Here is a 13,584-nt window from a genome sequence, read left to right on the forward strand (position 1 = left end):
TGCACCAGCAACTAAGAAACCAGGCATTTGTTGGCGATGTAATGGACCTTGGGTTCCTGGTCATAAGTGTAAGCAAGCTCCATCATTGCATGCCGTAGCTGGTACTGACAGTGCACCAGAAATTACCACTGAAGAAGAGGCACAACTTGCAGTTCTGTCAACATAAGGTCAGTGGGTTGAATCTGATAATCAGTGCATGCATATCTCTGCACAGGCCATATCTGGAAACACATCTCCCTCAACTTTAGCAGTCACCATAGTAATTGGAGGCAGACAGGGTGTAGCCTTGGTGGATACTGGTAGTACCAACACTTTTATTGACCTGAAGTTTGCTATGAAAGCCAATTGTTCTCTGACCAATACCCTGACAAAGAAAGTGTCAATTGCTGGGGGTGGTTCTCTGTTATCAGGTGCTTATGCTCCAGACACAAGCTTTAAGATATGCAATGAACAATTTTCCAATGATTTCACTGTCTTAGAACTACATGGATATGATGTAGTTCTTGGGTGTGATATGCTCACAAAGCACAATCCCCTCTCCATGGACTTTGAAGCTAGAATTGTTACTATGCTCAAAGACAAACTGCATTCAGTGACTTTTCCTGACTGTACAACTACTGTTGCTCCCAAAATCATTTCAGCAGAGAAGTTGGAACAGATGTGCTCTAAAGGTGCAGTTGGTTTCACTATGAGTTTGCAATTTATGACAACAGAAGGCAAATCATTTCTAGCTGCTCAACAAACACCTAAAGATTTTCTGCCTGTTCTGGAACAATATGAGGAACTGTTTAAAGAACCAACTACTCTACCACCATCAAGAGACTGTGATCACTCTATCCCTCTCAAGGAAGATGCAACTCCTTCAAATGTGAGACCTTATAGAGTGGCACATTTGCAAAAGGAAGAAATGGAACAACATATCAAAACTCTGCTCTCCAGGCACATTATCCAACATAGCATGAGCCCTTATGCATCACCAGCAATATTGGTTAGGAAAAAAGGGGGGACCTGGAGATTGTGTATAGATTATAGAAAATTGAATGCACCGACAATCAAGAATAAATTTCCTATTCCTGTTATAGAAGATTTACTGAATGAATTAAATGGAGCAACAATATTCAGTAAGTTAGATCTGAAATCATGTTATCATCAAATCATAATGAAAGCAGAGGACATACACAAGACAACATTCATAACTTATTCTGGCCATTATGAATTTTTAGTCATGCCCTTTGGACTGACTAATGCTCCAGCAACATTCCAAGCTTTAATGAACAAACTATTTGCACCATATTTGAGGAAGTTTGTGCTAGTATTCTTTGATGATATCATGATCTTCAGCAAAAATCCGGAGGAACATAAAGAGCATTTAAAGATTGTTATGGACATACTGAAGAAAAACAATCTTCCACTCAACAAATCCAAGTGCATCTTTGAAACTCCCACTGTGGAGTACTTGGGTCATGTGATCTCGGCTCAGGGAGTAGCAACTGACCCTGAAAAGATTGCAGCTGTGCAACAATGGCCTGTACCTGCTAACATCACTGAACTGAGAAGCTTTTTGGGATTAGCTGGTTACTACAAAAGGTTTATCCAGGATTATGGAGTAATCTGCAGGCCCCTACATGACTTGCTGGAGAAAGATTCTTTCCTTTGGTCTGAAACACAGACAGCAACATTTAACAAGCTCAAACACAGTCTGACCCATGCACCAGTACTAGCTCTACCTGATTTCACTATCCCATTTGAGCTGGAATGTGATGCTTCAGGTGCTGGCATTGGAGCAGTTCTCATGCAATAGCATAGACCCATTGCTTATTATAGCAAATCTCTGGGACCTAAAGCAGCTGCACTCTCCACTTATGAAAAAGAGGCAGTAGCTATACTAGAATCTCTTAGGAAATGTAGACACTATTTTCTTGGATCCTCTTTGATCATCAAAACAGACCACCAAAGTCTGAAGTATATAACAGAACAGAGAATTTCAAAAGGAATTCAGCATAAGCTCATGCTCAAACTGCTGGAGTTTACTTATACTATAGAATACAAGAAAGGAAAAGAGAACAAAGCTGCTGATGCACTTTCAAGAAAACCTCAAGTGATGTCTATCTCCATGGCAATTCCCAGTTGGACAGAGAGCATTGAGAACACTTACAAAAAAGATGACAAATTCAAAAGTCTTATAGCTCAACTCACAACTAGCACTACAACATTGCCACTGTATACATATACTGCAGGTATACTGAGATACAAAGATAGGATATATGTGGGCACTGATCCTGAATTCCAACAACAACTTCTGTCCACATTTCACTCCTCTCCTATTGGGGGACATTCTTGAGTGAGAGCCACTTACCACAGAATTAAGAGGATTTTCTATTGGCCAAACCTTAAAGCCCATATAGAAACATTCATACAACAGTGCCCAGTGTGTCAGAGAACAAAAGGAGAACATTGCCACTATCCTGGACTGTTGGACCCCCTCCCAATACCTGATATGGCCTGGAGGCACATTTCTATGGATTTTGTAGAAGGTCTACCTAAATCTCAGGGTAAAGATGTAATCCTAGTAGTTTTGGACAGATTTACAAAATATTCACACTTCATTGCTCTATCCCACCCATTTACTGTCACAACTGTTCTGCAAGTTTTCGTTGACAACATCTTCAAACTACATGGAATGCCAATATCCATAGTAACTGACAGAGATACAATCTTTACAAGTAACTTTTGGCAGGCCCTGTTCAAAGCTCTGGGAGTGAAACTCAATATGAGTACAACTCATCACCCTCAATCTGATGGACAGACAGAGAGGGTCAACCAGTGTTTGGAGGCCTACCTCATAGCTATGGCATTCAATGAACCAAGGAAGTGGTGTGCTTGGCTATCTATGGCAGAATGGTGGTTTAATACCTCCTACCACACAACAACTAAGTTCACACCTTTTCAGTGCTTATACGGATTCCCACCTCCACAGATTGGAGAAGTTTCAGTACCTGGACCTAGTGATACTGAGACAGTCCTTCTTGCAACAGAGAGAACATATGTAACAACAACTGAAACACAATCTGATCATCGCACAACAGAGAATGAAGAAATATGCTGACAGAAACAGAACAAATAGATAGTTTTCTGAAGGAGATATGGTATATCTCAAAATGCAACCTTACAGACTTGCTGCTTTTGGTATTCGGACATGCCTCAAACTAGCTACAAAGTTTTATGGGCCTTTCAGGATCTTACAAAAGATTGGCAATTCCTCTTACAAGCTACCGCTACCTGAAGCTGTTCAGATACACAACGTTTTCCATGTGAGCCAACTAAAAAGACACTTGGGACCGAATGCCATCCCTGCTCCAGGACTGCCACTTGTTGACGCTTCAGGGAAAAACAAAGTTGCTCCTGTCTTGGTCTTGGAAACACGAGCAATTCCTCGACACCCAAAACTTGTCACCCAATGGTTACTTCAGTGGCTGAACATGTCGCCTGAGGATGCGACGTGGGAAGACGCAGACTTCATCAAGTTTACATTCCCTGACTTCTTCAATGCAACAATTCGTTCTTGGTTTCCTTCCAAAGATCCCCGAGGACAAGGATCTGCTTCTGGAGAGGGTAATTGTCAAGACCCAGAACCCCGCAGACAGTTAACTGAAGAAATCGACAGTTTAACTGAAGAAATCAACACTGAAACTGAAGAAATACCGGTCTGGGAAATGGACGACTATGATGGAACCAGCGAGTGACGATCAACAGCTATCTTCAGTAACGGAGTCCTGTTCATCTTCACGTCGTTGCCGCCACCCGCATGACAGCTACAGAACGGGATTAGTGCACGTGACTCGCCACCTGCTCCCTCCTACTTATCCCCTCCTCCAAGCCCGAGCGGGGCATCTTTCCCCTTTCTCCAAGTTGTAACAGCTAGCCTAAGGTAGAACCCTAGACTACTTGGTAGAATTCGGGCAGATCCTCGATCTGAACCCTTGTATCTGTACTTGTTGATGCAATTTATCCAATCGGGGCTAGTTCGAGTGCTTGTGTTGCTGTTCGATGTGATTTGGTCCTGTCAAACCAAAGGAGGCTTAGGCTTTGTTTGGTATCAAGGGGGAGAAAACCCAAGGCAACAAGCCCCCACGGGTAATTTTCACACGCACACGGAATTCCCTATCAACCGCGGGGAGAATTTCTGTCACCGTTTGGCACCAAGGCGAGGAAGCTGAGATCCACCCGAGGAAGCGGCTGTACGACGCAGGGAGGGAGCGGTGGCCGTCACCTCTTTTTCGCAAGAGCCAGCGTGGGTTTCATCCCCGACCCATCGAGGCGTGGAAGCCTCTCCAAGGACGTGGAAGGGGCGGGGGTGGCCCAATCTGATGGGCATCCAAATGCAGTGGCGGCCTTCCCAGGAGTGAATCAGCCCGTGGTTGCTCCACCCAGGAAATAGGCAGGGATCCCCTGCAACCAAATTAGCCCTTAACATATTTTCTCAACCGCGCGCTACAGTATCAGTCAAACCCAATGGGCCGGCCCAGTCGGGAGTTCTATTTGCACAAAACGCGTCTCCCGGTTGTCAGCGAAACGTCACCGACCGGGCCAGTTTCACGGGCCTGCGTCAACCCACACATCACGACGGCATCAGGCTCCTCGTCGTGAACGAGCCCCATCAACCCCCGTCGACTGCTCGGCTGCTCCTCTCCCAACCATGGCGGCCGTGGCGCCTACCCCCGACAACCTCGAGCCCCCGCTGTCCACTCCTCGAAACACGGCAACCCCACCTCAGGCCACCGTCACGTCCACCCCGCCGAACCAGGCAACCCCTAATCCCCCGGCCTCCAACCCCACGATGTCAAGCCCTAACCCTAACCCCGCCCTCGCCCCCGCCCCTCCGGTCGTCCTGCCGCCGTTGCCCCCTGTTCCGGTATCCTTCGCCCCTTCCTTCCGGCCGCTGGGTGCACCGCCCTCGCCGCAGGTGCAGCAGTACGGTGCTATACGTAATCCGGGCTACCTGATGGGACAGCCGATGCAGCCGCCAGGCGTGCACCACGTGATGCGTCCGCCGACCATGTACGCGCCCCAGCCGGGTCCGTACATGCAGCAGCCGGGCGTCGCCGTTCCTCCCGGTGGGTCCCGTTCTCCATCCATCTCTAGGCTTATACGATTGAATGGCAATAGATTTATGCTTCCGCCTGATTGTGCCTGGGAAATCTCCCGACGTTCCATGTGCTGCGCTGTAGGAAATCCGGTGGAATCGACTGGATATGTCTTTAACACGCGGGTAGGATCTGGGATTAGGGTTTAGAGGTGGGATGCGCCTGATGCTAGTGATTTACAGTAGTGTTTAGAGAAACTGGCATCCCCTCGCTTGATAACGATGACAGGGTATTTCTCTGCTACAGCGGTGGTCGTGCCGGCCATTACTCCCTTCAGCGAGAGGTGCTGGCTCATGTTTGATTCTGCTGCTCTAACTGAAGCTATAACAGATCATTTTCTCCCTCACTGCATGTGGTATGCTGACTGTTTGAATTTGAACTGGTTATATTTAAATTGTGTGAAATTGATTTAAATGCTTTAGCTTGCCGTTTAATTAGGCTCGGTTTCTGTATGTACTTAGATCCTTCGACAATGGGTTGTTCAAAAAATGGGCTAAGGTACCATGATTTCCTGTCGCTTAATTTCATGTCAAGTATTTCTTGCTTAATTTGGTTTAAATTACTTTTATCGTTAATAAGAAGTTTAGAGTGAGTGACACATTTGCTTAAGCTTTTATATCTTGAGTAGTGCAATGCAATGGTGTGAGCTGTCCCAAGTTTTGCAAATAACCAATACAAGTACGTTATCCTGCCTAATGGGCGCTAAGAGGTAAGGCTAGCTTTCCCTAGTTCTTATTTTATTTGAAAATAATATTGTTTTTTTGTCGATGTTCATCCCGGTTATTCTGAATATGCAAGATACCTGCTTATCTATTTAGTGCTGCTCTTCTTTCCCTGTGTCTTATGCTAGCTTACATATTTTTAAAGGATTAATGTATGCACTCTGTGCTCTGTTTTCTGGACTGTTACTAATGTGGCAGCATAGATGTTTGTTTGTTTCTCTCTTCAGGTGTGCATCGTTATCCTGGACCATATACTATGATGCGTCCATGTTTTCCTCCACGCCCAATGCCTCCTGTTGGTGTTGTGCAAATTCAACGGCCAGCAACAATTCCTGGAATTCGTGGTGCTCCTCCTATGGTAGCCCCTCCTGCCAGACCGCCTGCTCCAGCTGTCACACCCGCTGACAAACCACCAACTGCAGTTTATGTCGGGAAGATCGCCCCAACAGTGGACAATGGTTTGCTTCTTTCGCTTCTTCGGGTATATCACCTTTTCCCTATTATTTTTGTAGTATATTAACATGGCAATGTCGACTTGTACATACTTTAGTCAGTTTTTCTGTTTATGCCATCAAATGCTTTTAGCATGTGTGTTTAAATGTTTTCCCATCTTCAGATTTGTGGACCTGTCAAGAGTTGGAAGCGCACCCAAAATCCAAGTAATGGCAAACCAGTAGCGTTTGGCTTTTGTGAGTTTGAATCTGCTGAAGGCATCCTTCGTGCGACACGGTTGCTGAACAAATTGAGCATTGATGGGCAAGAACTGGTGGTATGCATCATTCTTACATATTTCTTATGATTGTGGAATCGGTGGATTTGATAAATATGGGAACTAAAATGTAATTTCATTCGGAAGGATAAGGACCTGCATATAACCTAATAATAGGACATCAGTTGTTTCTAACAAAATCTTTTTTATAACAAATTCTTACATATTTCTTATGATTGTGGAATCGGCGGATTTGATAAATATGGGAACTAAAATGTAATTTCATTCGGAAGGACAAGGACCTGCATATAACCTAATAATAGGACATCAGTTGTTTCGAACAAACTCTTTTTTGTAAAAGCTGACAACTGTTTGTAAACTGATTCTTAGTAACTTGCATGTTCCATGTACGAACCAACGGGAACTTATTGAATTTTTATGAGCGTGTTTGGATGGCATCCATGCCACTACACGCCTGGCCTGGACAGGTCCCTGTATTCTCCCTGGCGACTGTTTTGTTCGTGTCCATGAGTAGAAAATGCATACCTGGCCTGGCTGGCTCAAATGCGTGATTAGCCTGGTCAAGTTACGAAAGCACGCAAGGAAACACTAGCCTGGTTCGAGACCTGGCAAAAATTTGCCTGGCCTGAACCTTCCCTGAGACCTGCCTGGAAATTGTTTGGTTGATGCCTGAAGAGTGAAACACTAGCCTGGCCTGGAGCTTCTGCTATGGTCATTAGCCTGACTCAAATACCAGGCATGTTGGTTAGCCTGGACCAGGCGTTCTGCACCAGTCGCCTGGCTCAAGCCTGGGGTTCTAATTCTGCTTTTTTCTTGTGGGCCAGCAGCTATTTGCAGTCTGACACATAAATAATTGCTTCACAGGCACAGGACACGAACCGAACGCGTAGCACTCAGGCTGGCCTGGCCAGGCAATTATTTTCATGTCTCCAGGCCGTTGCCAGGCTTCATTTTCTCCCAGGCATGAAGTCCAGGCCTCAAACCAAACTAGCTCAATATCTTTTCCCCAGGCAGTGGGCTTAGCCTGGACCAGGCCTCCGGTTCCCTGCGCCTGGACATGCCTGGCGTGTAATTAACATTTTTTATTCTTTATCTGACACAGCACCAGGCAACTCCGAATCCAAACAAGCCTTTGCCAGGCTAGCCTGGACAGGCACAAAAGGGTCACCTTACCAGGCGTAGGCCAGGCGCCTGATTTTTTCAGGCACGGACCCCAGGGTGCCATCCAAACTGGCCCTATGCCTTTGTCGCTCACATGTTGGTTCCAGACCAATCTGTAAAAATATGTTTCACCTGTTGGATTGATGGAAAATGAGGGCCCACAAATTCTAATTCACAAAGCTTAATTCTTATGTACTGGAACCCTGTGCCGAAGGATTAGAATAATACTTTCCTTTTGCTTCCATGACGTTGTGTTAGGGTATTAGGGATTAATTTTTGAAACCTTGTAGCCTGAAGGCATCCTAGTCATAGAATGCTTGTTTTACCATCATGTGCATGTTTTTAGACATTGTACCGACCAGGGGCGGACCCAGGACGAAAATGTCCCGGTGTCCACGCCTAAATTACATGTGTGGACGCCAAGCTATGTTATGCATATAAAACTAACATACTCAACAACTCTAGATAACCAGTAGTAAATATCCTTATCAAAATAGTGTTGTACTTAAATTTGTAGTTGATTATATGAAGTCTTTCGCCCAAGTTGAACAATAAAGCATAAAAATTATGAACACAAGTTTAATCAGCTAAGGCTACACTATTTAAGTTTGAACATGCTAGCATCGAAACAAAAGATAAAACATATTGGTTGAATTTATAATTATGAAGATGTACTTACTTACATTGTGTTGTTCTGAGTTGTGCATTCAATGGGCAAGGAATGATCCACATAAATGAGAACCACTTGGACTCGATCCTTACTTACCAACACTAGCAAATCGCAGTAATTCAATTCTTAACTGTAACATCGTTGGAACTAACAGCTCTAGACCTACAAACAAATTTAGAAGGAAGTTATATAGGTACGCACTTGGACTCGATGGTAACGACTTGCGGTACTTTTTTCATCAATTCTCCAACGATTAGGCGCATAGGCCATGGCAACACGGATGCTTCAATGACGATTGGGCAGGTGGGTGAGGCGACGCGCCATGACGAATCTGTGCAGGGGGAGGCAAGAAGCCATGAGTAGGCGCAGATTTTTCTTAGGGTTGCAGGTGTAAATAAAAGCGATCAAAATAGTTGGAGAGAATCTTGTCCTTATCTCTTCAATTCAGTATATGGCAACGTTGTTGCCACTAACAGCAGTTCCTGAATCAGAGGCACGCAGACCATGGGGAGTGCCCCAGATCCTAAAGACCAGGACTTTCTATACATGACTTTTACAGAACGCGTACAGTTTAGTAGAATTGATCGATAGCCTGGGTCGTGGCTAGCTGGGTACCTCAATGGCCAATAGATGGGCCAGGCCTGTGAACCGTCGCTTCAGCCGGTGTCCATGTACAAATTTTACCGGTGTCCCACCTGATATATCACCTATCACTTAAGGTAATCGGAGAACCTACCCGGTGTCCTGTGACACCGGGTGTGTCTACATGGGTCCGCCCCTGGTACCGACACAATAGATGCTTTTGTCCATAGGTGAGATACGCTACCCAACATTTAAGTGGTAGCAGATAGACCAATTAAATTTCTTGGTTGTTTGGTGTGAAAAACACCTACCGTAACCTTTCTTGTGTACCATTGTTCAGTCATTGAATTATCTGTTACTGTGTGCATAGGCAGAACTTGTAAAGGATCCCTCCATTCGATTGTTACAGTTTATTTCTGTGCTAGTGCCGTGTTCAACCAGCATTTGAATTGGCCTGCAGTTTTTTTATCAAGGATTGCTTAAGGAATATGTTTACTTTGAAAATCCTGCATGATGTAGTCTAATCACATTTCAAGGAGGCCATCAAGATTTTTTTTTCCTCAATTGACATGGTTAGACACTTTTTTGTGTTGCCTGTTAAATATATATCTAAATCTTCCATATGTTCTCTCAAAAGTAATGATAATGTTATTATCCCTCCTTATGTATTTTTGAACTCTCCTTATATTTTATTTCAATGCAAGGTTAATATTAATGATGCCACCAAAGAGTACCTGAAGAAACATGTTGAAGAAAAGAAGAAGGTACATGAGAACACCAAAAAGGAGGAAGATGAAGGTGGGGATGGGACTTCTGCTGTTGCTGAAAATGAATCATTGAAGCTTGTTTCTGGTAAAACAGATGAAACAGAAGATTCCGGAGATAAGGATAGTGAAGAAAACACCAAGAAATTTGGGATTGTTACAAATGAGGATTCTGAGGCTGATAAGGCTGCTGCAGAACTAATAAACAGTATTATTGAAGAGTGGTTAAAGACTCGACCCCTGCCGCCGCCACCACCACCCCCGCCGGTTCAACCATCTGCTGACATCTCATCCAAACATAACAACGGGGAGTCTGTTGTTGACATGGCAATGACTGGTATGGAATAATGGTAATAGTTTTTTGGCCAAATTTGCATTTGAATAATATGTATTTCATCACTGCTGCAGATTCTGAAGATAATGATGATTGTGTTGACAAAAGGACAGTTAGTGAAACTGAAAAGACAGAAAATGACTCTCTTGATAGGAGGAAAGATAAAGAGCATGACAAGGAGAAGCAGGAAAAGGAAAAAGAACTTCAAAGATATGAGCGTGAGCGTGAGCGAGAAAGAGTCAGGAGGGATAGAGATAAGGAACTCAAGCATAGAGAAGTGGAAAGGATGTACAAAGATCACCTTAAAGAGTGGGAATCCAGGGAGAGAGATAAAGAATATCAAAGACAATACGAGAAGGACCGTGAGAAGGAAAAAGAACGTGAACGCAAAAGGGAGATCATGAAGCAGGAAGATGAAAGCGATGAAGAGGATTCGAGGAAAAGAAGACGAAGGAGCAGTAACGCACTTGAAGAGAGGAAAAGGCGGAGGCAACGCGAAAAACAGGAAGACTTCGCGGACAAATTAAAAGAGGAACAGGAAATTGCTGAAGCAAGGAGGCATGCAATAGAGCTGCAACAGCAGGCAGATGAAGCAGCTGCGGCAGAGTCTGCTATATTTATGGAGGTTGATGGTGATGACGGGAAGGAAGCAGATGCACCAAACAAGCCGATTGTTTCAGATGATGATAATGTCGTCAGCATTGCTAATGGTGTTGATGCAGGTAAGTAAATATTTCCTCACAAAGTTTATCACATTAGCTACATTCTAGTTCCAACATTTTTGCATCCATTCTACAGATGATGGCAAAACTCATAAGGACTGTAACGGTGATGAAGCAAGTATGGTACCTGGTCAAATTCTAGATATCAAACAAAATAGCAATGCTCCAGCAAAAAAGTTGGGTTTTGGTTTGATTGGCTCTGGTAAACGGACATCTGTTCCATCAGTTTTTGCTGAAGAGGATGACGATGATAATAAGGATAAACGGATAAGACCTTTAGTACCTATTGATTACTCCACTGAGGAATTGCAAGCTGTGGAGGCGGATTCTTATTCTGACCAACCCAATAATATTGTAGCAGCTGCTGAGTTTGCTAAGCGCATCTTGGTATCTAATCAAAAGGAAGAGCAGCCTGAAACCGAAAGGAGTAGGAGAGCCATTGATAGATCGACCCTAAGGGATAAAAGTCGAAATGATGAAGATGGTGCACGTCTTGGTGATGACAGAAGAGAAATGATGCATGATCGAGACAACGATAAGCCCAAGTTAGAGAACAAGAAAGTTTTGGATGCAAAACAATTGATTGACATGATTCCGAGAACAAAGGAAGAGCTTTTTTCCTATGATATTAATTGGGCAATATATGAGAAGGTGAATTATTTTTCTTGACCTTGTATTTTCAGTACTCAAAAGTTGGGTAATGTTTTGTTTCTTCACCCATTTCAAGTTATTTTTATGTCATATCTTTGTGCATGCATGTTATTTCTTTGTTCTGTGAGGTCTTTATGGAAGCAGTTTAGGTATGTTTGCCAGTGGTTACAAAAGGAAAAAACACACGATGTAGTGCTCCTTAAACCATTGCAGATCTGAAGATATTTTTTCCTGAACAGATACGAGATCCACCGCATAATTATTTCATTAGTATAATGTTAAACCTGTTATTATTTTCATTCCGGTCAACGTGCATAATTCACAATTTGATCTGAGAGGCACCATATGTTGGGTACACAAGTGTAAAGGTGTGTCAGATGGTTTTTACTCTGAAATATTTGATTTTGCTTTCCCTGTTGTGTTTGCGGTGTGGTTGTATTCAACACTAACATCATTGTTCTTTTGTGTCAGCATGAGTTGCATGATAGAATGAGGCCTTGGATCTCGAAAAAGATAATCGAATTTCTTGGTGAGGAGGAATCGACGTTGGTGGAATATATTGTCTCGTGCACCAAAGATCATGTGCATGCATCGAAAATGCTGGAGCTCCTACAGTCAATTTTGGACGTCGAGGCTGAAATGTTTGTCCTTAAGATGTGGAGGATGCTAATATTTGAAATTAAGAAAGTTGAAGCAGGACTATCAGTAAGAGGGAAGGCTTGAAGTTGAGGCAACTGTCTTGTATAACATTTTCTGCTTTTTGTCTGCAACTGTTTTCTTACTTCTAAGCTTATGTTGTAAGACAGCTGCTGTAAACATTTGAGTGAGATTGAATTACTGGTTCCCATATGTTCTGATGTCTATTGTAGAAATGTATACATGAACTGTTGATGCTCAATATTTGATCTGAAATTGCTGCGTACTTGCGTGTTTACAGTGTGCCCTTTTATTGTTTCCAAGTTCCAACAGGTGATTGTAGAATGTGCTAGTGATAAGAGTACATTTACTCTTCAATCTGTACCAACTTGATTTTCTTTGCACATGATGTACATGGTGAAAATTTTCATGAGACTTTGAAAGTGTACTTGTTTTACTTCAACAAAACCGTGGAGAAGAAAAAACAGATAGCACCTGGTTGGAGAAATATTTTTTGGACTGTTCCATTCAAAATTCATGTAAGTTTCCTATAAGAAATCTAACTTCTTCACCTTGTGTTTGCAATTGTGGTATTCTATTATAGGGTGCGTATTGCGAGCTGAGTAAAATGAAGCCACCACATTGAATATGTCATATATTAGTAAAATGAAGGCACCACATTGAATATGTCATATATTTCGTGTAAGAAATCTAACTTCTTCACCTAGTGTTTGCAATTGTAGCATTTTATTCTAGGGTGAGTATTGAGAGCTGAGTAAAATGAAGCCACCACATTGAATATACGTATAAGAAATCTAACTTCTTTCGCCTTGTGTTTGCAATTGTAGTATTCTATTCTAGGGTGAGCATTCACAGATGAGTAAAATGAAGCCACCACATTGAATAGAGCTTCAATATTCCTATTCTACTTATGATAATCACATGCTCTTGTTTGGACTTTAGAAACTTGACAATATTATTTGTGGCCTAAAGAATTTGTCATTCTGATCATGAATCTTTGAAACATATTAAAAGTCAAGCAAAACTGAACTGTACATATGCTAAATGGGTTGAATTCATTGAGATTTTTCCTTGTGTCATTGGACACATGAAAGACAAAGAAAATGGTAGTGTTGATGCATGTCTCGTCTATATAATGTGCTTTCATAACTTGATTTTAAAATATTTGATTTGGAGACCGTCAAAGATCAATATGTGCATGGTACTGAATTTAAAGATGCATTGCAGAATTTTAAAGATGGAAGAACATGAAACACGTTTGTCATTAATGATTGCTATATGTTCCGTGCTAACAAGCTGCATTCCAGCTAGCTTTGTTCGTCTTTTATTGTTGCAGAGGCACATGGAGGAAGATTAATGGGACACTTTGGCGTGAAGAAGATGGATGCCATATTTGCTAAACATTTCTTTTGGCCAAAATGAAACGAAAAGTCGATCATTTTGTTGC

At 42.8% G+C, this 13,584-nt stretch overlaps 1 protein-coding gene across 1 annotated transcript; it reads left to right on the forward strand.

Moving 5' to 3' along the window:
- Positions 1 to 4,599: 4,599 nt before the first annotated feature.
- Positions 4,600 to 12,412, forward strand: LOC119330188 (RNA-binding protein 25-like). The gene is made up of 7 exons (XM_037603307.1): positions 4,600 to 5,114; positions 6,094 to 6,347; positions 6,483 to 6,635; positions 9,714 to 10,110; positions 10,182 to 10,829; positions 10,906 to 11,480; positions 11,952 to 12,412. Exons 1-7 carry the CDS (start codon positions 4,697 to 4,699, stop codon positions 12,201 to 12,203), a joined length of 2,697 nt encoding a protein of 898 aa, XP_037459204.1. The 5' UTR covers positions 4,600 to 4,696; the 3' UTR covers positions 12,204 to 12,412.
- Positions 12,413 to 13,584: the final 1,172 nt, after the last annotated feature.

This window comes from Triticum dicoccoides, chromosome 7A (genome assembly GCF_002162155.2).
Source record: "Triticum dicoccoides isolate Atlit2015 ecotype Zavitan chromosome 7A, WEW_v2.0, whole genome shotgun sequence".
In the NCBI taxonomy this organism is placed as follows: domain Eukaryota; kingdom Viridiplantae; phylum Streptophyta; class Magnoliopsida; order Poales; family Poaceae; genus Triticum; species Triticum dicoccoides.